The following is a 22,456-nucleotide window of genomic DNA, read 5'->3' as shown; positions in this document are numbered from 1 at the left end:
GCACCCCCTCTGCACTCCTTGCACCCCTCACTCCACCTCTCCCTGAACCCTCACTGCACCCCCTCAGCAGTCCCTCTGCACCCCCTGCACCCCTCCCCGCACCTCTCACTGCACCCTACTGCACACTCATCTAATCCTCCAAAATCCCGGTACCGCACACCACTTGTCTCCCACCTGCACCTCTGGTGCCATCCCATGCACCCCTGACCTGCAACCCCCAGAACACCCTCCAAAGGCTCTGCTGCAAAACCACTCTCCCCTGCAGCCAGGCCCCCACTGCAGGCCATCCCAGAGCACCTCTCACTGCCCTTCACCTCCTGGCAGGGACCTGCCCCCAATTTGTGTAGGGGGACAGCCCGTCCCACTGCCCCAGCACCCTGAGGCTGAGAGAATGGTACTTGGTGTCCCAGGGCTGGAGGAAGCAGGCTGTAACCTCAAGTGGGGAGCATCGCAGAAAGGCAGGGAGCAAGCCAGGGTTTTCAGTGGGGTGATGGGGATGAGAGCAGGGTGATAGGGAGCTCAATGGGATGGTGGCAAGCACAGCAGGGTAATCAGTGGAATGATGGGGAACACAGCGAGGTAAGGGGGGAGCATGGGCAACCACAGTCCAAAGGTGTCCTCCCATTGCAACCTCACTGATGCAAGTGGCAGAGCTCAGGAAGGGAGATGCCACCTGTCTGCTATCTTTGCCCACCCTGATGGGTCCCAAGGAGAGAAATCCCGGGCAAAGCTATTTGCAGGAAGCCGTGAGGCGTGGGGCTGGAGCTGCTGGCCAGCAGCCAGCCGCTTTCTCCTCCTGCTTGGGAGCACAGAGGATGTTTTGTGTGCAGCGGTGGGATCACCATCCCCACCAGGGCTGGCCCCACTCCCAGCAGCCCCCACAGGCCCAGGCTCCCTGCCCACTGCATCACGAGGCCAAGGTGCCTCCGCAGCACGCTGTTCTCTCTGACTCAGGGTGCACAGCTGGTGTGGGATGAGGGACAATGCCACAAGATGTAACACGTTTTCCCAGCACTGCTCACCCATGCTTCTCCCCTGTCAGATGTCGTCTGGACTGTGATATTGTTGCTCACTGGTGCTGTGGCACCTGCTGGCCCCCAGCCACCTTGCTGGTAGACCATGCCCCTGACCCCTCTCCATGGCTTGGCCACAGGTGGGGTGCTCCAGCTTGCTGGCGTGTGCATCTGGAGGATGTAGGGTGTCCTGGCAAGCCCCTGGAAGACGGCGTGTCTAGTGGGGCAGGCATCTGAGGCAGCAGTGGGCCAGGGTATGTAGTGGGAGTTCATGTACATCTTGTTGAGGAGCTACAGGGACATGTACTGCAATCTCACCCTGAAGGTCATGCACGGCATCAGAGCAGTGGATACACCCTGATACATCCTCAAGACGGATGACAGCTGCTTCAACACAGACTGCTTGCCCAGCTTCATGGCATGGGCCAGCCCCTACATGGTGTCCCTACTCTTCTGGCAGAAGTGGCAGGCCACCTATCAGCCCTCCAGAAAATGGAACTGCAGAACTACTGTCCTGACATCTACCTGCCCTACATCAGCAGAATCGACTACTTTCTCTCCCTGGATGGGGCAAAGAGATTCTGGAGGCAGCAAATCGCCCCATCCCTTTGCAGTACGTGCACAAACTGCTGAAGGTGGTGGGCGCTGGGGCAAGACACAGCGGCCCTCTTGCCAAGCACCACATGCCATGGCATGTCTGCAACTACTGTTACCTGATGGTGACCCACGTACTAAAGCAGGAGGATCACTCCTGGAGCAGGAGGGCCTCACTGCTGCATGTGGGAAGCCCGCAGCACTGGCTGGAAGTGACCTGCCAAGGACCCAGAGGACAAGGGCCTATGGCTGCTGCACACACTGCCCCTGCAGCCCCAGCGCCGCCCAGCATCGCCCACCCCAGCCTCTTCCCTTGGAGAGGGATGCGCCCTGGCAATCTGGGCTTCCTGCCCTCCAGTCCTGGAGGCCCCACTCTGCTCCACAGCCCAGCAGCATGTTCCCCAGGCAGGGGTCCTGCCTGCACCAGGTGCTGCTGGAAGGGGCAGACAAAGCACATCTGCACCGCAGTGTTTGGCCTGGGAGTTTCTGAGGCTGTAAATAGCCAAGTTCCCCTCCTCCTCATCTTGAAAGTGAGAAGGGGAACATCCCCCAGAGAGGGGGAAAGAATTGGTCAATTATCATCACTGGTAGAAAAGCTATTTTTAATTTTATTAAAATGTCTCTCTTCTATAAACTTTCAAAATATCTGGAACCTCTGCTATACAGATTTATGCTGTGGCTGCGTAGCAAAGCTGTTGCTCCTGGGGTAGGTGATGGTGGCACTCATGGTGGGGTGCAACTGGTGGCACGGGACAGCTGAGGCTCCTCTTTGCAATCTGGGGAGGTGTGGGGAGTGCCAGGGGAGCAAGGCATTCCAGGGGCACCCTCAAAAAGGGGCACATGGGGGATGAAGTGGCTAAGGGGGCCAGGATGGGTCTGTGGCCGGAGCAGGAGCTGGTGCAGGGTCTCGCCCACCTGCACGAGGCTGTGGGAGAGGAGCTGGAGGTGGGAGACTGTGTCACTGGCCAGGCTCTCCAGTAGTGCCTGCTGCTGCCGTGATGTCTGCAGGATCTGCACCAGCAGTTGCTGGACGTTCTGGAGCAAACTTGCCACACCGGGCCCTGCAGTGAGAGAGGAGTCAGTGGCAGCAAACCTCACCATGGCTCTGAGAGCTCCCTGTGAGGCTTTTGGGATGCTGCAGGGAGGACCCACCATGAAGGCTTGCATCTGATGCATCTTCACCTGCTGCTGGCCGCTCGCTCATGGCAGCTGTCCCTTGGGAGCCTGAGGCTGCGACAGCCACTGGCAGCATTTGGTTTCCTCTTCCCATCCCCAGGGACGTCTCACCAGGAAAACGTGCCACGATAGCTTGGCATGGAGGAAACAACCAGAGTGATGGAGGCACCCAAACCCATGCTCAGCTTCACCCCACACAGAGACCTGGGGAGGCACTGCCTCTGGGAGCCCAGGCCCTGCATTCCCGCTGGCAGGACAGGACAGAGCTGTCCCCTGGACCAGGAGAACTTGCTCAAAACTGCAGACACTTACCAGCCTTTCCCTCTGTTCCTTCCTGCTTCAGGTCAGTGTGACAGCCTGGAATAGAGCAGATACAGCCTGTGAGCTGCAGCCACCTCCTGCCCCAGGGCGCACAAGCAGAGTAGCCAGGATATGATGCTCACCCAGGATGGAGACAGGAGGGAAGCAGCAACTGGTGTCTGCAACGAGAACTGTATCAGACCCTGCTCGTGGGGCTGAGGGGATTTACTGGGCTTTACTGGGCTGAGCAGGGCAAGGAAAGCCTTACATGGCATGGTGGGGGGTGTGGGTGGCACTCCAGCGATGTGTTCCCCGCCAGCTGCTGGGAGAAAGCAGAGAGGAGAGATACACCGTCTGACAGGACTTGGCAGGGGATCACCACCAGCCCAGGGTCTGCCTGGCTTGCCTCGGCCAGCCCCACAGCCCAACATGCCCTAGCCACAGCTCCACAGTGCCCTGCAGGGCCCCAAAGCATTTCAGAGCTAGGTACAAAAGCAGGAGTCACTCACCCACCACTGCAATGCAGCCACCCCTGGGCTGGAAGGCAGCAGCGGCGGAGCAGCGCGCAGGAACACTACACAACAGACTAGGACTGGAAGTGAAGGAGAATCCCACATCCACTTGAAACTGCAGGGGGAATTTAGGGAGACAGAAGGCGGTTACCCAGTGTGGGATGCTGGCCGGGGCACCCACGCAAATCAGACTCAGGGATGTATCCTGCATCACCTCAGTGCCAAACTCCCTGGAGGGGTGCAAGATACGCCCCTGGGTGGGCTGCGGGGCATGGGAGCTGCAAGCACCTCTGGCCCTCACACACAGTCCTAACTCATCCAAAGAACCTGTGTTGTTACTGGGGAAGGGGGGAGCCAGGACCTGACAAAGGAAGGGGAGTCACATGCCCTGCAGTGCCACACAGCCACAGGAGACCTCTGGGCTGTATTGGGGCCACTGCCCCTTACAGACGTTGTGCTCCACAATCTGCCATGGGGTGGCTAGCAGCCTTGCCATGCCCTCAGGCTGGGTCAGAGCTGGAGACCCCTTCCTGCCCTGTCCCAGCCATCCCTTCATGCTCTGGGGCTGGTTCGACCTCTAGCTGAAGCCTCTGGAGGGGGAAATCCCAACGCTCCCATCACTGAGCATCCCTGATAAGGGACACGTGATGGATCCTCTGATCCCCTAAGCCCCCCATTCCCATTATGCTGGCCTGGGCTTGGGCTGGAGCTGTGGCCGTGCAGCTTGGTGCAGCAGGGCAGGTTGGTACGTACGGCTCTCTGGCTCATCCTTTGCACACCGCAGCAGCGGGGACAGCAGCGTGCCTGGGGTGTCCCTGCTAACATTGTGCTCTGCAGAAAGAAGTGAGGGGGGTGCAGAAAAGAGCTTCAATAACTGGGTGATGAGGGGTGTCTGCCACCCCACAGCCAGGACAAGCCCCACTCTGGCTGTCTGAGCCCACAGGTACCTGGTGGCTCTGGCGAGGATGAAGACCGAGTGGCAAGGGCTGACCTGCGCTTCCTGGTGGGCAGTTTCACCAGTTCTAGAGGACGAGAAAAACCATCAACATACCCTGGCTGTCCGTGCAGCATCAGTCCCCAAGCAACCCACATCTAGCCACCCTTCTAAGCCCACATGCCCGTCCCTGGCACCCACCTGGCATCCTCCGCTCGCCAAAGACGGGCCGCCCGGCTGCCTTCCATATACTTTTCATGGCCCGGTAGTGCGGAGGAAGCCGGGGCGAGTGGTGTCCTGCCCTCCGGCGCGTCTCCCGCTCCGAGTGGAAAGCCTGCTTGAGCGCCTTCCACTTGGAGCGGCACTGGGCCACGCTGCGCCCGTAGCCGGCCGCCGCCAGCCCCCGGGAGATCTCCCGCCACAGCGCCTCGTTGGGTCGCGACGTGGAGGCCATGAGCAGGGCGGCCTCCCCCGAGCCCCCCACCAGCGACAGGAGGCTGCTGACCTCCGCCTGCGTCCAGGCTCGCCCCCGGGGCATCCTGCTGGGGCGGCGGGGGGCGCCGGGGAAACGCTCGGCCCCGAGCCGGGATCAGCCCCGGGGCTCGGCCGTGCGCTCCCGAGGGCGCACCGGGAGGATGCCCGCCGGGGCGGCACCGGGAGCCGTCGGGAGCCAAACCGAGAGTCTCCCCGGGGAGCTGCACGGGGAACCGCCGGGATCAGCCCCGGGAGCCGCACCCAGGATCGCCGCCGGTCTCACCCGCAGCCGCACCGACCGCCCCTGCGCCGCACCGGGCGCCGCGCCGGGAGCTGCCGGGAGTCGCCGGGAGCCGCATCGAGCATGTGCAGCCCCGGGAGGAGCCGCTGGGAAACGTAGTCCGGATGAGCCATCCTTCCCCCAGCATAAGCTGGCAGCCCGGAGCGGGGGACGTTGTCTGTCCCCGGGGGCCTGGGGGGCTCGGGGGGCACGGCAGGGATGGCCATCGCGGCAGCCCTGAAGGCTTGGGGGAGGGTAAGGAGCACCCCAGCCCCCCGCTTTCCAGGGCTGAGATGCAGTTGCAGCCCCGTGCAAAAGAAAGGGCAGCAGAAACCACTTGTAATCAAATACCCCGTGGCCTTGCTGCTTGGAGAGAGACGCGTGGAGACGTGACCTGCACCTCAAGGCAGATCAGACTAAGACAGTTGGGGTTGTTGAGTTTTGAGAAGAGAAGGCTCCCAGGAGACCTTATAGCACCTTTCCAGTACCTTGAGGACTACAAGAGAGCCGGAGAGGGACATTTTATAAGGGTATGCAGTGATAGGACAAGGGGGAATGGCTTCAAACTGACAGAGGGCAGGTTTAGATCAGATTCTAATCATAGAATATCCTGAACTGGAAGGAACCCACTGGGATAATCAAATTCCAACTCCTGGCCCTGCACAGGATACCCCAAGAGTCACACTATGTGCCTGAGAGTATTGTCTGAACACGTCTTGAACTCTGTCATACTTGGTGCTGTGACCGCTTCCCTGGGGAGCCTGTTTTGTGTCCAACCACCCTTTGGGTGAACAGTCTGTTCCCAATATCCAACTTAGACCTCTCCTGACATGGCTTCATGCCATTCCCTCGGGTCCTGTCCTGGTCATCACAGAGAAGAGATTGATGCCTGCCCCTCTGCTGCCCTTCATGAGGAAGCTGTAGACTGAGATGAGGTCTCCCCTCAGCCTCCATCAGGCTGAATAAACCAAGTGACCTCAGCTGCTCCCTGTATGGCTTTCCCTCTTTTAGAAAGAATTTCTTCACTATGAGGGTGGTGAGGCACTGGTACAGGTTGCCCAGAGAAGCTGTGAATGCCCCATCCCTGGAAATGTTCAAGGCCAGGCTGGATGGGGCTCTGAGCAACCTGGTCTACTGGAAGGTTTCTCTGCCCATGGCAGGGGAGGTTGGAACAAGGTGATCTTTAAGGTCCTTTAAAACCCAAATAATTCTATGACTCCATGACATGGCTGCCCAGCTCAGCCCTGGACCTGTGTCTGAGTTAGCAGCCATCCCTGTCACCTGCTACCCCAAAACCAGGGCCACAGGGTTCCCTTGTGCTGGAACGCCTGGGTGCCAGCCCCAACAGCCCCTTGCCCCAAGTGTCTGTCAACACCATGACACCCCTGGGTTGTGTCCCAGGTGGTGCCTCTGGGGACCCCACCAGGAAGTGACACTTTCCATTTTGCATCACACCCGTCTGACAAAGTGTCTGGGAGAGGGTTGCCAGTGTCCCCGTGGGGTGCAGAGCAAGAAATCAAAGAAGGGATGGAAGAGAGGGTCACATACGCTGATCTGCGCTTTCCCCCAACACCAGGTAATGGCATGGTGCTCCCTGTCCCTGGCACCCCAGCTCTCTCAGCAGATTCCCTGCCCTCCTGCAGACCCTTGGCCTCCCAGACCTGCTTCCCCCAATTTCTGTGTGTTCTCTCCCAAGCAGCTCCTTTCCAGCCTCCTTGCAGACTGCCTGCTCTCAGGGTGGGGGGCAGGAGAGGCTCAAGAGCGGGGGATGCCCACTGTACCCCAATGCCACAGCACACACAGGCAGTCCCTGCTCTGCTCTTCCTGTCCCATGTAAAGTGCTGTCTGCCGGGAAACAACTTCTAGGAGGGTCACACTGCTGCAAATGGGCTCTCCCCCACTTTTCCTGGGCTACCCTACTGCCTTCTGACATCCTGCCTGGGATTCACAGACCTTTCCTGACTGGAAGTTACCCACTGCTCCCACCAAGCCCCCCAGGGTCTAGGTTAAATTAAATCCTTTTCTCAGGTCCTCAGCAGCCGGTGCGCCTGCCCTGGTGCTGGGCAGCCCTCAGTCTGGGTCTCCTCTCCCTGGTGCTTCTGCTGGCACAAATCATCCTTGTCAGCTTGAGCTTCCACTGTGAGTACCTACCTGCCTGTGCCTGGATCTCTGTGTCTCGGATCTTGCAGTTGGAGCTGGCGCCACAGGGCCAACAGACAGAGCTGCAGCTTCCCCAAGGAGCTGGGCCCTCCCACTTGGGGCTGAGTGCATTGAGGGTTCTGGGGCAAGCGAGAAAATTGGTTAGGCAAGACATCGCCTAGTTGGCTGGAAAAAAAGTTGGTGGGACAGCGTGGGCTTGGGGAAGGCCATCACATGGCATTGAAAAGAAAACAGGAAGGAGAGAGGTGACACTGAAACTGAAAGGCAGCAGCACTTTCCCCGAAAGTCTGTGTTGTGTTGGGCTCCCAAGCACAGCAAAAGCCGCAAGGCCCTTGGCTGGCTTGGCATACCCAAAGCAGGAGATGTCCTCACCCACAGCTGTGGGGTCACCCTGTGGGAGAGGACACCGTGTGCTGCTGGGAGCAGGAGCCCAGAGTTGCTGGGACACCCCTGTGCTCTTCTTCTGTAGATTTAGTACAACAACAGATGAGCTGCACCCATGATCTCTGGAGCACGGAGAAGAGCCCCAGCTATGGGCAACAGACACTGCAAGGTAAGAGAGCCTGGTGAGCTCCTGGACAAAGTTTGGAGAGGGCCTAGCTGCTTCTTTCAAGCAGCAGGATCTGTCTATGCTCCAGGACATTCTCCCCACCCCAAGTATTCCTTCACCCTTGCTGCCTGTGCCCTGGCTCATGGCATAGAGAGCTGCCCCAGCACTGCTGAACAAGCTGAATGTTGGGACCTTTGGAAGAGGTGACCCCAGCATGGTTCAGCATTGCCTGGACATGCCACCAGCATGAGGCTCATGGATGCCACAAGCATCCGTTTTCCAGATGGCATCAGGTGCTCTCTTTGACCATCTCTGGTCCAACTGAAATCTTGACTGAGTTCCCAGCACTTGGGAAATTGTGTTTGTATTGCTTCTGCAAAACTGGAGCTCCCCTCCCTGCCCAGTGCCAGCACCTTCCTGTAACTCCTTCTCCCCAGGGAGCTCCTTCCCATAAGGGCCTCCCTCTGGGGAGCTGGGGCTGGAAGATGGGAGCTGAGCTCCCGAATAACAGCAAGTGGAGGGTGGTCTCCGTGGGGCAGCCCTAGGAGCACAGTGGGTGGGTTGGTACCCAGTGGCTGCCCATTGTCACTGTCCTGCCCCTTGGGCTGGCGGCTGAGTGCAGCCCCTGCCAGTTGCCCAATCCCAGCTGCTGTGTTTCTGGTGTGCAGTGCAATGCCAGTTTTGCCCGGTCGGCTGGCTCTGGGATGCAGGGCAGTGCTACTACTTCTCATCTGCCAAAAAGACCTGGGAGAAAAGCAGAGAGGACTGCTGCTCCAGGGGGGCACAGCTGGTCACCATCCAAGACAACACTACCCTGGTGAGTGCACCCAGCCTGCCCTGTCCAGCTCCCTGCGAGCATTGGGCTGTGCTGGTGACCACCTCAAGGTCCCTCAGCAGCCACCCACCCATCAGCAGCATTGTCTCAGCTCCTTGGCTCTGGCCTATGTGCCCAAATCCTAGCTAAGCCTCCAGGCAGGGAGCTGGCAATGCTGTGCCCATGCTGCACAGCCCCCATCACTAATTGTGGGTGGGGCTGTGTGTCCCCCCAGGGAGCTCACGTGGATCCTCTCCTGTATTAGGCTTTCCTGATGCGAACCACGGACATGGAGGTCTTCCATGTGGGGCTGAAGAAGGATGGCTTTGCATCTGACTGGAAGTGGCTGGATGGCACCACATTGAAGGGGTAGGGCTGTCAGCTTGTCCCCAGCCAGGGCTGCTGAGGGTCCAGCAGCAGGGATCAGGGAGGTGGCAGGAGGACACTGGCATGGAGAGATGTGCTCCATATTTTGGCCACCTCCTGTCTCCCCAGGGCTGCACTGGGGCATTTTAGGGAAGAGAAGATAGGGAAGAGAGGCCTGACCCTGGTGCCCATACTCTGCCTGGATGAGGGACTGGAGGGCTCCCCCAAAAGCAGATTCCCAGATTTTGGTTGGTGCAGTTGGTGCTGAGCCCTGCCAGGAGGGAACTGAGGGTCTCATGTCCCTGATGGGGCTGGGGACATCAGAAAATGTGGCTTAATTGGGAGGAGGCAGGAGACTGTGTTCCACGGGGGGAGTGAGCTTTGCCCCGCAGCATCCCTGTGCCGTTTCTGGTCCCTGGCTGGAGGATTTACTGATGGGACAATCTCAGTTCTTCCTGCCCATCCCATCTCAGTGCACTCTCTCCCTGCAGGATCTTCCTAATCCATCGCTACACCAGGTCTTACCAGGCCTGTGGCAGGCTGTCAGGCTTGGGGCTGTCGGGTGGTCTGTGCTCGGAACCCCTTGGATGGGTCTGCAAGCAGAGTGCAGCCACCCTGCAGTGGCTCCAGTCCTCACCTCCTTCCTTCATCTGGAGAAACACCACCTACAGCTGTGTGAGGCCCTGATGGCTGTGGGAACCTCCAACCTGTCCCACCACCACGTTCCCTGCCTGACTCCAGTTCATGGGCATTCGCAGGCACTGACTGCTGCCTCCTGGCTCAGACCTCTTTATTTCCCTGTAGCTGCATTTTGCCAATAAACTCTGCCAAAAACTGTGTCTGTCTTTGAGGAATGACAGGGGTGTGATAGAGGTGCATCCTCCAGCTCGGTTGCATCAATGAAAAGTGGGAAATTGCCTCTGCTGCACCATTCCAGGAGCCAGTATTCAGCCAGCAGCAATCCAAGCATCCTCGTGGCCTGATGGCAGCATGAGGCAGCTCCTGTGCAGGCTGGAGCAGGTCTCCTGAAAGCTTTCTGATTGTGGTGGCTGCCTGGTGTTTATGCTTCTTGGAACACACAGCTGAGAGGTGACCCTTTGCTTCCTCATCCCATGGAGGACTTGGACTGGGCAGCAGCTTATCTTCTGGTGCCAGCCCAGTCTGAGGAGGTTCCAGCAAGTGGCCTCACTTTGCTTTGAGTCTGGGTGATGTGTGAGAGCCTGAAAGGTCTGATGAGGCTTGAGTTGAAGGTGTTTGGTTCCAGCAGCTGTTAAAGTTTCAATATAGGCCTCCTGGTTCCAGCAGCCTGGAGCTCTGGCATGAACATCCCTGGGATTCTCCCTGGCATATTCAGAGGACCAATATAATAAGTGCATTCTGTGTCCTGAGCAGGGGCTGGGAGGGAAAAGGTGATACATGGGGCGGTGTAGCCCTGCTGTGGCCAGTACACAGGAGCTTGGGCTCCTCACAGCCTGGGGCACAAATGTAGAGCATGCAGCCCAGAGTGGAGCTCATTCACCCCCCACCCTCCAAAGCCAGAGCATCCTCTGAAATAAAACCACTTTTCGCAAATAAAGCAACTACTTCTGCTTTTCTGCATATGAAGAAGTGTCTCCATCCCACATGGTCTTAGCCACAGTCTGCTATATGACCACAGTGGAGCAGAACAGGACTGAGTTCCTGGACTGCTGCTGCCCAGCTGCCTGCATGGCCCAGAGTGTGGTCTATGCTGATTTGAAGTTTGATGAGCCCCTGCTCACTTCCCCTACCTGCCCTGAGGTTCCCGGGCACCAAGAGAGTGCTGGGCTTGGGACAGGTGTCTCTCCTCTGGACTTGCTCCAACAGGTCCATGTCCTTCCTGTGCTAGGGACCCCAGAGCTGGATGCAGTGCTCCAGGTGGGGTCTCACCAGAGCAGAGCTGAGAGGCAGAATTCTCTCCCTCACCTGCTTTCCACCCTGCTTTGGATGCAGCCCAGGACAGGATTGGTTTCTGGGCTGTGAGTGCACATGGCTGGGTCATGTCCAGCCTCTCACCCATCAGCACCCCCAAGTCCTTCCCAGCAGGGCTGCTCTTGATCTGTTCATCCCCCAGCCTGTGTTGGTACCGGGGGTTGCCCTGACCCAAGTGCAGCACCTTGCACTTGGTCTTGTTAAACCTCATGATGTTCCCATGGGCCTACTCCTTGACCTTGTCCAGGTCCCTCTGGATGGCATTGGGTGCCTCAGATGTATCAACCACAGCTCTCAGCTGGGTGTCATCTGCAAGCTCGCTGAGGGTGCACTAGATCCCCCTATTCACATCGTTGATGAAAGCATTAAGTAGCATTGATGCCAATATGGATCCCCAAGGGACCCCACTGGTCACCAATGTCCACATTAGGACACAGAGCCATTGACCACTATCTTCTGGATGTGACTGTCCTGCCAATTCCTTATCCACCAAACAGCCCACCCATTGAATCCATTTCTCTCCAGTTTAGAGGGAGACTGTGTCAAAAGCTTTACAGAAGTCGAGATAGAAGACATTTGTAGCCCTTCCCTTGTTCAGTGATGAAATCACTCCATTGTAGAAGGCCACTAGGTTGGTTAGGCAGGACTTTACCTTGATGAAACCTTGCTGGCTGTCTCAAACCCAGCTTAGCAAAATGGTTCCCAACACCTCGTACTCTCTGCAGAAACACTTGAGTCAGCAGGGTCAGTGCTGCACCTGGACTCCCCCTCCCCACCCCACCTGGATCCTGGACAGGGCTCTCTTATCACCCTGCTTGGCAATTCATGTTCCACCATGGTCTTGGGGACCTTCCCCTCATGGTGCCAGGGTCCCCTTTTTCTAGCGTTCTCAAGTCTCCTCAGTACTTCCCTCTCTCTTCCACTGTCTTAAGACTCATAGTTGCAACCCCATTTCCTCAGGGCCTCTCCCATTTGCCTTCCATGATCTCAGGCATCTTCACTGAACCTCCATTTCCTCCCATGGTCTCAGGGTTATTGCATTCACCCCCATGGTCTCAGGACTCTTCATTAAACCTTTTTTTCTCCCATGGTTTCAGGGTTTCCTTATTCAACTTCAATGTTCTCAAGGCTCCCCAGAGCTTCCCCATCTCCCATATGGTCTCATGGCTTCCCAGCATTTTCTCATGCTGATGGCACCACTGCCTGTGCTCTTCAAGGCAAGACCCAGCCCAAAGCCCTGGGCAGGTGATGGAGGCAGGAAAAAGGGCAGGATGAGAGCTATTAATGCCAAGAGAAGAGACAGGCTGTAAATCCACAGAAGTCCCCAAAATGGACAGACTGAGGGATACCAGTGTGTCATCCCGCAGCTCCAAGAAAATGCAAATGGCAGATCCTGCACAGTTCTCCCCGGGCAGCCTTGGGGGAGCACAGAAAGTGGGAGCTGGGCTTTGCACTGGAGACCTGGATCACTGCAGGGTGTGCTGGCCAGGGCACACAAGAACACACAGAGACACAGTGCAAGGTGGTGTGATAAGTGTATGCATGAGTGTAAGAGAGCGAAATAAGGTCTCTTTTCTAGCCTTTAAAATACAGACCCTCTTTCCCAGTGCTTTGTAACGCAGTTGAGGCAATGCATGCACAGGGGACAGAGTCTTGGGGTGCATCCCCAGCTCCTGTCCCCAAGTCCAGAGATGGAGTAGAGTGTCAGCAGTCAGATCTTGGCCAGGAGAGGAGGTTGGGCCTCAGATGTGCTGCTCAATTTCGGGGATTTCTCGCAGATCCACTGAAAGGAATGCCGGCACGACATATGCCTGATTTTCCCATATTCTATTGCCCTGCACATTGTATTCCTAGGAAAGAGGGCACATCTCAGAGTAGCAGTGACAACATCCTTGCTATAGACACCACTTCCCATAGCTCTCAGTGCCACTGGGGCAGGCAGGGTGCCTGGCACTGGGACCAGTCTGAGGAAGGGTTGCATTCCTCCTCCCAGTTTTCTGCTCTGCCACTTGGAAATCTGGCAGTACACTCCACAGCTGAGCTCTGCCCTGACCCCCTTCCTTTGGGGGACCATCATCCCCTTTGCTGGGGGATGTAACAGGGTCAAATCAGCACCTTTCTGGTGTGGGAAAAGGGCAGGTGCTTGTGCCCAGCACTTACCAGGTTTGACTTCTGTCCTGCCATTCAGAAGTTGCCTTTGTGTTATAATAAGTGCTTGGTCCAATCCAGTAGTTTTCAGTAGACTCCTGCACAAAATGCTGGAAGAAGAGAAGCTGTCAGCCACCTGCTTCATGACTAGCACTTGCCTGGTGCCCAGGAGCGCCAGGGTCGGCTGTGCTCCTCCTCCCAGACTTCTGGAATGGAAACCTGGGGCTCATGGTGCTACCCCAGCACCTCCACAGATACTGCTGCAGCTGTCCCGCTGGGACTCTGCCCAGTCTCACCCTCCTAGGGTACCACAATACCCCTGCTCTGTACCGGTACTGTCAATGATAGCAAGCTATCTTGGATGAGCAGTTCAGCGGATTTTGCTTTGCAGTCATCCTTGCTTCTCTGCCAGGTCTTCTTCTGCACAGAGATGAAGAGACACTTGCTCCTGTAGAGCACCCAGCCCGAGGGGCAGCAGTCTGGGGACAGGGGCACAGGTCAGACGCTTATCCTCCCACAGATGCTCGAGGGGCCCAGCCCGGCTGAGATCAACCCCTGCATCTGCCCAAGAGCAACATTGCCTCTGCCCCCGCCCCATCACAACTCTACCTGTATTCACACAGGCACGCAGGCTGCTCACAGTGCTCTCGCTGTTGTTGAGCTTCCCCTGCACCTCCTGCATCTCCTTCTCCGTCTTGCCCAGGACCCCCCTGACGTGCCCCAGCTCGGCGCTCATTCTATCCAGCTCCAGCTGGCTGATGTTGCCCTCGTGCCACGCTCGCTGCAGCTCCTCTCTGGCCCACGCCAGCTCCACCCGTGCCTGCTCCAGGCTCTGCTCCCGAGCGCTCAGCTCCTGTGACAGGCGGCCCTGCTCGGCTGCGTGGTTGTGGGAGGTGTCCTGCAGGGTGTGGGTGACCTGCCAGTCTGGGGTAGGGCAGTGAGCTGAGACATGGGCATGGGACAGCCGGGCCATGGGACTTGCAAGGGAGAATGGGATAGGAGTGCCTGTCTGTGGGTAGAGATTGTCCTGGGGGTTTCAGTGAGAAGAGAAAGGAAGTCCCAATGGTGGCAGGTGGAGGGGAGACAATGGCAGGCAGTAGGAGGCAGTGGGAGACAGTGGGAAGGCAAGGGGAGGCAATGAGAAGGCTAGTGGGAGGTAGTGGAAGGCATTGGAAAGACAATAGGAAGTGGTGGGAAGGCAATAGGAAGGCAGTGAGAGGGAGTAGGAGGCAGTGTGAAGGCAGTGAGAGGCTGTGGGAGGCAATAAGAAGGCAAAGAGAGTGAGTGAGAGACAACGGGAAGGCAGCAGGAGGCAGTGGGAAGGCAGTAGGAAGGCAGTGGGAAGACAGTGGGAGGCAATGGGAAGCAGTAACGGAGTGGGAGGGAGTGGGAAGCTGTGGGAGGCAATGGCAGGCAATGGGGAGTAGTGGAAAGACAGTTGGAGGCAATGGGAAGCAGTGACAGGGAGTGGGAGGCAGTGGGAGGCATTGGGAGGTAGTGGTAAGACAGGGGCAAGACAATGGGAGGCAGTGGGAAGGCAGTGGGAGGCAATGGGGGGGAGTAGGAGGGAGTGGGAAGGTAGTGGAAGGCAGCTCATGAAGCCGTGAAAGAGGAAGCAACTAGTCCTGGACCCCCAGCCTCAGGCACCCCTCATCCCTGACAAACCCCCTGCAGCTCATCCCTGGCCCAGCCCAACACCCCCTCTCACTACCCCCCACCCCATGGCCATCCCCCTGACTCACAGCAAGCCCCCAGGGCCACGGTGGCCACCAGCAGCAGCAGGAGCAGGACCAGGCTGGCTGGCAGCAGCGCTTTGGGGATGTGCCATCGCCGGGGCAAGCGCTCTGCAAAAGACAAGCACCCACGGGCATCATCCCTGCCATCACCCGATGCCCACCCCGCGCAGGGGCACCCCCACGGCAGTGGCTGTGTCCGGGTTCCCACCTGGACTGGGCGCTGCTGTCACCGGCCCTGGCAGCACGTTCTCATAGGGGCTGTCGTCTTCATCGGGGACAGTGGATGGAGACCCCTCAGCAAATTTCAGGTCGGCATAGACCACGTTCTGCGCCATGCCCGGGCCACCCCAATGGCCCCGAGGGCGCTGCTTCTGCTGCAGAGAAAAAGTACAGCTGGTTTCCGCAGAAGCAAAAGTCTAAGGAGGTGTGGCAGATGGGAAAGTACAGCCACGACACTGGTGCCCTGCCATTGGCCCAGCAACACCATCCTGTTTCATTCCACCCCCGGAAACTGCTAAGGGGTCCCCTGGGATGGCAGCGGAGGGGGCAGTGCAGCTCGGGGCTGGGGCACTGGGCAGAGCTGCAGGCCTTGCCTATGGAGAATTGACTTAATTCTCTAGGGCAGGGCTGGCTTACAGGGGGGAAGAGGTGGCTTTGGTGCTGACCCCATCCAGGATGGAGTTTCCCTCTCCTTTGTGCTCTGCTCCAGAATTGGAGCATCGCTGCTGTGTGGAAATGTTTGCCTTAATGCCTAAAAGGGATTTCCACATTGCAGCATGAGCTTTCACTTCTCCTCTCATTATGGTCACATGCCCCCACTCTGTCAGCAAGGACACCATGGAAAATCATGTCTCAGACCTTGAAGTGTCATGATAAATGGTCTCATTACTCTTCCATTGTACCCAGCTTGGTGGTCCCAAGCAGTAGCAGGAATATTGGGCAGTCACCTGATACATTCCACTGGCCTTTCCCCAGCATGTCCTCCCTGGGCCTGGGCACCTGCATGCCCAAGAGGATATGCTCCATTTTCTTCCAGGAGACTGAGTGGAGGCTGTCCAACCCTTAGCTTTCCAAACCCCCTTCCTGTCCCTTTTGAAGCTGGCTGTCATTTTTGCCTCTCTCCACTGATGAAGGACTTCCCTTGCTCTTGCAGAGGTGATGGGCAGTGGCCTTTGTATCAGTTTGACCTGGCTCTCGCGCCAAGTCCAAGCTGTCTCCTCCCCCTTCTCACTCTCCCCAAGCAAGGAAAAAAAAAATGAACCGCAGAAAAAAAACCTGAACCACAGAAGAAAAACCTGAAAGAAGTTCGAACGAAACGGGATTGTATCAAATATATATATATTACATATATTTACAAATATATATACAATTTGAATATATTATATACAATAGGGAGCTCCCGAGGGGGAAAAAGGGAAAAGGGAGGGGGAAACAAGGATGAAAAAAACTAAAAACAAATATCCTCCAAATATACCCATTAATAGAGAGCTAGCGAATAAATACAAAAACCAATTAAATACTTGCCTGAATGAGACAGCAGAACTAACTCCCCATGCCTCTCAAATGGAATGGAGATAATGGCAGGTCTGAGCAGCAGGCCCTGGCCTATACAAGGAAAGCCCGTCTATGGAGAGACCTGTCTCCTTCAGCCACCGGAAGAGAGAAGAGAGTGAACTGTCTAATCTGTGCCTTTTTATATGTTGAGTTACGGAAAGGGATGATACGGAATACTTCCTTAGATTTCTGACCCCGTTGCTAAGGAAGGCCTAAAAAATCCACAAAACCAACCCACTACAGCCTTGTAACACCGTGCTCCAACAGCACCACTGTGCACCTCCAGTCCTGTTCCAGGGACTGGCTGCATCCAGATGTGCCCAACTGGCCCCCAACTCAGTGTCCATTTTGAAACCTGTCTTTCTCTGGATGAAGTTCAGTAGAGATCTCTGAGATGCTGAGAGGCTGGAGGGACAAAGAAGGAGGTTCTGTGGGTTCTGGGGTTGTGGTCTTAGGCAGGGAAGGCAAGGTGGATGTCATTGCTCTATGCAACTGCCTGGGAGAGGTTTGGAGCAATGCCAAAGCTTACTTCTTCTAGGAGGGGAACAGGAACAGGATGAGAGTCAGTGGCACACGCTACATAGTGGGGAAATTCCCATTCTCAGAGGCTGGGAGAGAAAATCTGAATCTGTGAAGACCTCCAGCCCTCCACAGAGCTGTCCACAGGGCAATGTGCTCCTGTGTTGAGGATTTCCCTGCTCCCCCCTTGCTCTCCCCTGACCCAAGGATTTGGGTCCTTGCTCTACCACAGCCGTGACCTCAGGCTGTGCTGCCCTGGCCCTGCTGTGTGCCCAGGGGGACCACAAGGACTTCTGGAGCGTGGGAGGGGAGGGGCTGATATTTCTGGGACCAATGAGAGGGTGCTGATACCTGCGGCTGTGCTTCAGTGGTCCCATCTGCTACAACGCAGAGCAAACTTCTGCTTCTGCAGATGCTGGCTGCACTTCTCCTTTGCACCTCCGAGACACAGTGCAATCACCAGGAGCAGGACCATCCCAGAAAGGCACCCCAAGGGCAGAGTGGGAGCCTGAACAGCTCAGGGCTTGCCCAGCACTTGCCCACATGGCCCAGAGCATGGTTTATGCTGACCTGAGGTTTGCCAAAGTGATGGGAGGCCGGAGCATGGCCAGCCAGGCACTGGAGGCAGGTGAGAGCCCACAGACCGTGCCACTCTGCCTCTGCCATCCCCAACCCCATGGACTCAGCCTCTCTCCCCTGCCTTCCTCCCACAGCCCTTGGCATGGATGAGGCAGAGAGCCCCCATGAGAACACGCAGCCGGTGCCGGCAGGGCAGGACGGGGACGGGGCCCAGCCCAACCCAGGTGAGTACCCAGCTGGAATCCAGGGCACCAAGCGAGGTCTTGGCATGGGTAGTGGGTGGTGTTTTGGGGTGCTCCCACTCCCATCCTTTAAGAGAGGAAATGCCCACATCATGCCACCTGTGCCATCATGCCACCACAGCACTGCCTGCAGGCAGTAGGCAGGGGGATTGCCAGGGGTTTTCCAGCTCTCCAGGTGATGTCTGTTGTCTGTTGTGTCTTGCAGGCCACTGGTCCCGGCGGTGGTGCATCCCAGTGGGGATGCTGACAATCTGCCTGCTGCTGGTGGCCACTGTGGCCCTGGGGGCTTGCTGTGAGTCAGGGGACATCTGGGGCTGGGGGTGGCTTGGGCAGGGAGGCAGCTGTGCTGGGGTAGGTGCGCTGTGGTTGAGCATGGAGTGAATAGGGGAATGCCCATGCATGCTGCTCCTGGCTGAGTCCCTCTTCCCTGTCTGCCACAAGCTGTCCTGTATCCCTCTCAGGATAGGCATCCCCTCTGCCTCCCATCACCCACCTTGCCCTCTGTTTCTGCTCCTTTTTCTTCCCATTGCCCAGCCTCATATTTATGCACCCTGCCTGCCCCTGCCCTGCTGTACCTGGTCCCACACCCCATCCTGCCCCTGCCCCGCTCTCCTCTCCCAAGTCCTGCCCAACCCTTAAACATACGCTTTGCTGCTGTGTCCTTCCTTCCCATCCTTTCCCATTCAACATGGACAACACCCTGCCTTGCCCTGCCCATCCTACCTGCCCCAAATGGGGTCAGTCCCACACCCAGGCTGTCCCGTGCCCGTGTTTCAGATCACCCCTTCTGTCCCCAGACTGGCAGGTCACCCACACCCTGCAGGACGCCTCCCGCGACCACGCAGCCGAGCAGGGCCGCCTGTCACAGGAGCTGAGCACTCAGGAGCAGAGCCTGGAGCAGGCACGGGTGGAGCTGGCGTGGGCCAGAGAGGAGCTGCAGCGAGCGTGGCACGAGGGCAACATCAGCCAGCTGGAGCTGGATAGAATGAGCGCCGAGCTGGGGCACGTCAGGGGGGTCCTGGGCAAGACGGAGAAGGAGATGCAGGAGGTGCAGGGGAAGCTCAACAACAGCGAGAGCACTGTGGCTGTCCTGCGCTCCTGCACAGCTATAGGTAGGGCAATGATGGAGCAGGGATGGGGTGTCCTGGGTGACTGGCATCCCTCAGCAGGTGCAGTGCCAAGGCACGAGCACTGGCTTTTTTTGGTCACATGGTGGGAGCAGGGTGGTCCGAGGCTGAAGCTATGCCTGGAGCAGAGGCTGAGCCTGTGATATCTGCTGGGAAGATGTGGGGTTGTTCCTGGTTCCCCCCAGGGCATCTGTGTCTGATCAAGCATCTGAGCTGTGCCCCTGCCCGCAGATTGCTGCCCCTCCGGCTGGCTGCTGTACAGGGGCAAGTGCCTCTTCATCTCCTCGGAAAAGAAGACATGGGAGGACAGCAGAGATGAGTGTGAGAGAACATATTCTCAGCTCCTGATCACCAAATCCTGGACTCGCTGGACTGTGCCGGTAGGGTGCTGGGGGAGCTGAGGGCAGGAACTGGTGTATCCAGACCTGGGGTCACCAGATGGGCTAGCACTGTTCTGGAGGCCCCTGCTATGCCAAAACATTGGAGGGTGCAAGGCTGATCTCTGGAGCACATGGCTGGTGATGGACATGGAGCAGAGGCTCTGCCCCCCCTTGGTGCTGCCCAAGCTGGAACAGGGCACCTGGGCTGCTCAGTTGTCCTGCTCCAAGAAGCTCCAGCCCCAGGGTCTCCTTGGGGAGATGATCACTCCCTGCAAACACTGCAATACATAGGTACCATGGAAAAAATGTGAAAAGGCCCTTTTTATTCTTCCCCAGACCTTCCTGAAGAATGCAGATGTCCCATATTGGATAGGACTGCAGAAGAGCGGCTTCCCCTGGTATGACTATGGCTGGCTGGAGGAAGAGGACCCAGATGGCGAGGGGCTCTCCGATGCCTGGTTCTGGGTGGATGGCTCCCTTTATGAAAGGTAGCTGGCAGCACAGCCTCTTGCCAAAACTCCTCAACCCCAGTACAACTTTAGGAAGTGTTTTAAATCCCACTAGTACCCAGTTCTGGGCACAGGCACTGGGAAACTAAGAGCATCAGAGCAGCAGGGGCTGAGGGAAGGTGGGTGCAATGGTGTGGTGAGATGCATACAGGACATGAAGATGCAAAGTGAAGACTTGGGGGTGTACATGCAGGGCATACGAAGCAGGCGGTAGCAAAAGTGGACAAAAGAAACCGCAAGTTTTATTTGGGGTCTAGACAAGGTGTTTGAGCACAATCTCTATCCCCCACGTGCCTCCTTGATTCCTCCGGGAGAGGAAATCAAGCCTTCCCGCCTACAGAGAGTGCTCCTCCCCTCCACGTGCACCCACTTCTCAGCTTGTTGCTGCTTCCTCTTGCTGTGTCTGAGAGCAGTGGGGAGGAACAGACCCGTCTGGCCAGGTGCTGGGTACCCAGCCCCTGCTCACTGCCTGCCCCTTCACCTTCAACCCTCACCCCCCAAATGGGGGACTGCACCCAGTGTAGACCCACAGCCCAGGGCAGCTCCTCCAGCTGTCCATGTGCCCTCAGGGAGGACTGGGCTCTCCCCACCGGAGGAATGAAAAAATGTCCAGCAATGAGGCCAAGTCAAACAGGAGGGAGCCTAAGGGGAGTCACAAGCACTGCAAACCCTTTGTAGAGGCGTTTCTTAGCCTGCCTGAGGAAGGGCAGCAACCTGTCAGCTGAGCCTTCAGCCTGTGAAATCATTAGGGGAGGACTGGGGGATCTGACTGTAGCATCCAACCCCTCCTGTTCGAGCTACAAGAGGCAGTCGTCACAGCAGGGGTTGTGGGCAGAAGGTGTCAGCCCCTGATGTGTTGCTTCCCCGTCCAGGCCATGGCAGTCAAAGTCGAATGGGTCGTGTGCCATAATAAGCCGTGGAAACATCAAACCTGCCCAGTGCACCGGCCCCCATGACCTGCACTTCTGGATCTGTGAGAAGGCAGCGGGGCCAAGCTCCCCTTTCAAATGATGATGGCTTCTGGCTCCAGTATTGCTGTGGTGAGTGTGCCCACAGCAGGTTCTGCTGAGCCTGGGGTGTATGGGGCCTGTGGGGTATGCATGGAGGAAAGCAGGGAGCCTGTGCCACTGCCTGGGGCATGTTGACCCCGCCCCTTGGAGCCTGCCTCCGTCCCTTCACTGCCATAGAAGGCCCTGGTCTGTGGTAGTTCTAGAGGACTCCCTGAAGCTGTGGCTCAGCAAAGGGGCAAAATGGGGGAAAACCCTTTCCAAGATGCCTTTCCAGCCCTGTTGCATGTCTTGGAGGCTGGGTGACATCTCACCCTCACCCTCCTCCGCCTTCCCTTGCAGCACCTGCACCCTGCACTGCCTCTGCTCCAGCCTTGCTACGTTCCTGCCTGGGATGTTCCATCCATTCAGGCAAACTACTTCCCCCTACAGACTGCTGCCCCCCCCCCCGGCTGCCCAGGTCCTTCTCAGGGATGCCCAGTAATGCTTGGGTATCACATAGGCAGCAGTGGCTGTTTGCCCCCCAGCTGATGTGCTTCAGCAGAGCAGTGTGGGCACCACAGCCCAGCCCCACACCTGCATGGGACACCCTGGGTCTTCATGGCACAGAGTCTGGTGGGCAATGGGGAGCCTGGACCAGGACACAGTGGAGTAAGCCCTGATACTCAACGCTGCAGCCATGCCACATCCCCAGAGCTGAGTGAGGTGTGGTGTTGGCATGCAAGGAGCAGGAGTCAGGGGCGTCACAGCTCCACGCCCAGCCAGTCCCTTCCCCGCAACAGGCATTTGCTACCGGACCCCATCGAAGGAGCAGCTTGGCTACAGCTTTCAGGCGACCCCGCACTCAAAAGGCTCAGCAAAGCCTCAGTGCCCAAGGAGCGAAGCTGAGCATGAACTGGCCGGCGCCTGCGCTGGCGTTTGGGGATTTTTTTTGCTGATTAGAAATTAGAGCAGTGACCTTTAGGGTTGTATGGTGTGATTGTGTGTTTCAAAGCAAAAGCAACTCAGGCACTTGCAGCAGACTGATGCTTTCCGAGACAACTCATCAGGACTTTAAATAGTTACTACACACGTGCACATGTGAAGATTAAGCAAAGTAGCCCTGATGTAATGCTGCAGCCAGGTGAGAGCAGAGGAAGTCCTGTTCAATCAGGCGAAAATGCTCTCAGTTTACAGTGGGGCCATATATAGTTGATTAATTCTGTGTTAATTAGCTTGCTTGAAGAGCAAAAGGGTGTTAAAGACAGGCTTTTTGGAGGTGTCTGCTGGCTGAACCCACTCTGTAGCAATAAAGAGACATAGTTCATCTGCTCTTTGCTTTCTTGTGTACCACCAAAAACAGGGACTCAAGGGAATGAACTCAAAGAACTTAAATAATAAATGGGAATTTGACCGAAGCCATTTCAACCGAGACAGGCACATAAGGGACACTGAGATCTGGGGCTAAGCCAGGCTGGCCTGCAGTCCCCGAGGAGTTGCCCTGAAGCCCCAGGCAAGCCTGTGCAACCTTTTGGGACTGGGACCCCTTCCAC

At 57.3% G+C, this 22,456-nt stretch overlaps 4 protein-coding genes across 9 annotated transcripts; 2 read left to right on the top strand and 2 right to left on the bottom strand.

Moving 5' to 3' along the window:
- Positions 1 to 2,192: 2,192 nt before the first annotated feature.
- Positions 2,193 to 5,244, bottom strand: LOC135407869 (uncharacterized). Of its 5 annotated transcripts, none has more exons than XM_064643275.1 (8): positions 4,731 to 5,243; positions 4,543 to 4,617; positions 4,349 to 4,426; positions 3,352 to 3,405; positions 3,227 to 3,262; positions 3,096 to 3,140; positions 2,760 to 2,915; positions 2,193 to 2,668 (listed from the first exon to the last, which is right to left on the bottom strand). In XM_064643275.1, exons 1-8 carry the CDS (start codon positions 5,065 to 5,067, stop codon positions 2,331 to 2,333), a joined length of 1,119 nt encoding a protein of 372 aa, XP_064499345.1. In that variant the 5' UTR covers positions 5,068 to 5,243; the 3' UTR covers positions 2,193 to 2,330. The 5 variants fall into 5 exon arrangements, with proteins under 5 accessions (XP_064499345.1, XP_064499347.1, XP_064499349.1 ...); XM_064643277.1 differs by having other exon boundaries at positions 3,352 to 3,402; XM_064643279.1 differs by lacking the exon at positions 2,760 to 2,915 and having other exon boundaries at positions 4,731 to 5,244.
- A 1,025-nt stretch (positions 5,245 to 6,269) lies between these two features.
- On the top strand, positions 6,270 to 10,028 carry LOC135407871 (killer cell lectin-like receptor subfamily G member 1). The gene is made up of 6 exons (XM_064643283.1): positions 6,270 to 6,859; positions 7,312 to 7,422; positions 7,913 to 7,996; positions 8,662 to 8,810; positions 9,073 to 9,176; positions 9,665 to 10,028. The coding sequence occupies exons 1-6, from the start codon at positions 6,811 to 6,813 to the stop codon at positions 9,858 to 9,860; spliced, it is 693 nt and encodes a 230-aa protein (XP_064499353.1). The 5' UTR covers positions 6,270 to 6,810; the 3' UTR covers positions 9,861 to 10,028.
- Positions 9,947 to 16,294, bottom strand: LOC135407870 (B-cell differentiation antigen CD72-like). Of its 2 annotated transcripts, none has more exons than XM_064643282.1 (6): positions 15,216 to 16,294; positions 15,014 to 15,115; positions 13,881 to 14,195; positions 13,602 to 13,750; positions 13,284 to 13,381; positions 9,947 to 12,906 (listed from the first exon to the last, which is right to left on the bottom strand). In XM_064643282.1, exons 1-6 carry the CDS (start codon positions 15,340 to 15,342, stop codon positions 12,879 to 12,881), a joined length of 819 nt encoding a protein of 272 aa, XP_064499352.1. In that variant the 5' UTR covers positions 15,343 to 16,294; the 3' UTR covers positions 9,947 to 12,878. The 2 variants fall into 2 exon arrangements, with proteins under 2 accessions (XP_064499352.1, XP_064499351.1); XM_064643281.1 differs by having other exon boundaries at positions 9,947 to 12,973; positions 15,216 to 16,291.
- A 382-nt stretch (positions 16,295 to 16,676) lies between these two features.
- LOC135407715 (B-cell differentiation antigen CD72-like) lies at positions 16,677 to 22,447 on the top strand. The gene is made up of 7 exons (XM_064643000.1): positions 16,677 to 17,708; positions 17,794 to 17,883; positions 18,107 to 18,193; positions 18,699 to 19,013; positions 19,260 to 19,408; positions 19,745 to 19,896; positions 20,790 to 22,447. Exons 1-7 carry the CDS (start codon positions 17,624 to 17,626, stop codon positions 20,926 to 20,928), a joined length of 1,017 nt encoding a protein of 338 aa, XP_064499070.1. The 5' UTR covers positions 16,677 to 17,623; the 3' UTR covers positions 20,929 to 22,447.
- The last annotated feature ends 9 nt before the right edge of the window (positions 22,448 to 22,456 follow it).

The sequence above is a fragment of the Pseudopipra pipra genome, chromosome Z (assembly GCF_036250125.1).
Source record: "Pseudopipra pipra isolate bDixPip1 chromosome Z, bDixPip1.hap1, whole genome shotgun sequence".
Classification (NCBI taxonomy): domain Eukaryota; kingdom Metazoa; phylum Chordata; class Aves; order Passeriformes; family Pipridae; genus Pseudopipra; species Pseudopipra pipra.
The sequence above is the reverse complement of the archived record's forward strand: the minus strand, read 5'-3'. Positions and strand labels throughout refer to the sequence as shown.

What these genes read in the sequence shown, in the direction of transcription:
- LOC135407869 (XM_064643275.1), bottom strand. Translation starts at nt 5,067, where the DNA reads ATGCCCCGGGGGCGAGCCTGGACGCAGGCGGAGGTCAGCAGCCTCCTG. An exon ending in TGGCGAGCGGAGGATGCCAG is followed by an intron (nt 4,618 to 4,730) that starts GTGGGTGCCAGG and finishes CTCGTCCTCTAG; the next exon opens with AACTGGTGAAACTGCCCACC. An exon ending in AAAGGATGAGCCAGAGAGCC is followed by an intron (nt 3,406 to 4,348) that starts GTACGTACCAAC and finishes GCTTTCTCCCAG; the next exon opens with CAGCTGGCGGGGAACACATC.
- LOC135407871 (XM_064643283.1), top strand. Translation starts at nt 6,811, where the DNA reads ATGGAAGAGAGGGTCACATACGCTGATCTGCGCTTTCCCCCAACACCA. An exon ending in TGGGCAACAGACACTGCAAG is followed by an intron (nt 7,997 to 8,661) that starts GTAAGAGAGCCT and finishes TCTGGTGTGCAG; the next exon opens with TGCAATGCCAGTTTTGCCCG. An exon ending in GATGGCACCACATTGAAGGG is followed by an intron (nt 9,177 to 9,664) that starts GTAGGGCTGTCA and finishes CTCTCCCTGCAG; the next exon opens with GATCTTCCTAATCCATCGCT.
- LOC135407870 (XM_064643281.1), bottom strand. Translation starts at nt 15,342, where the DNA reads ATGGCGCAGAACGTGGTCTATGCCGACCTGAAATTTGCTGAGGGGTCT. An exon ending in CGTGGCCCTGGGGGCTTGCT is followed by an intron (nt 14,196 to 15,013) that starts GTGAGTCAGGGG and finishes GCCCTACCCCAG; the next exon opens with ACTGGCAGGTCACCCACACC. An exon ending in CAGGACAGAAGTCAAACCTG is followed by an intron (nt 12,974 to 13,283) that starts GTAAGTGCTGGG and finishes CCTCTTTCCTAG; the next exon opens with GAATACAATGTGCAGGGCAA.
- LOC135407715 (XM_064643000.1), top strand. Translation starts at nt 17,624, where the DNA reads ATGGCCCAGAGCATGGTTTATGCTGACCTGAGGTTTGCCAAAGTGATG. An exon ending in CAGCCAGGCACTGGAGGCAG is followed by an intron (nt 17,709 to 17,793) that starts GTGAGAGCCCAC and finishes TTCCTCCCACAG; the next exon opens with CCCTTGGCATGGATGAGGCA. An exon ending in GATGGCTCCCTTTATGAAAG is followed by an intron (nt 19,897 to 20,789) that starts GTAGCTGGCAGC and finishes TTCCCCGTCCAG; the next exon opens with GCCATGGCAGTCAAAGTCGA.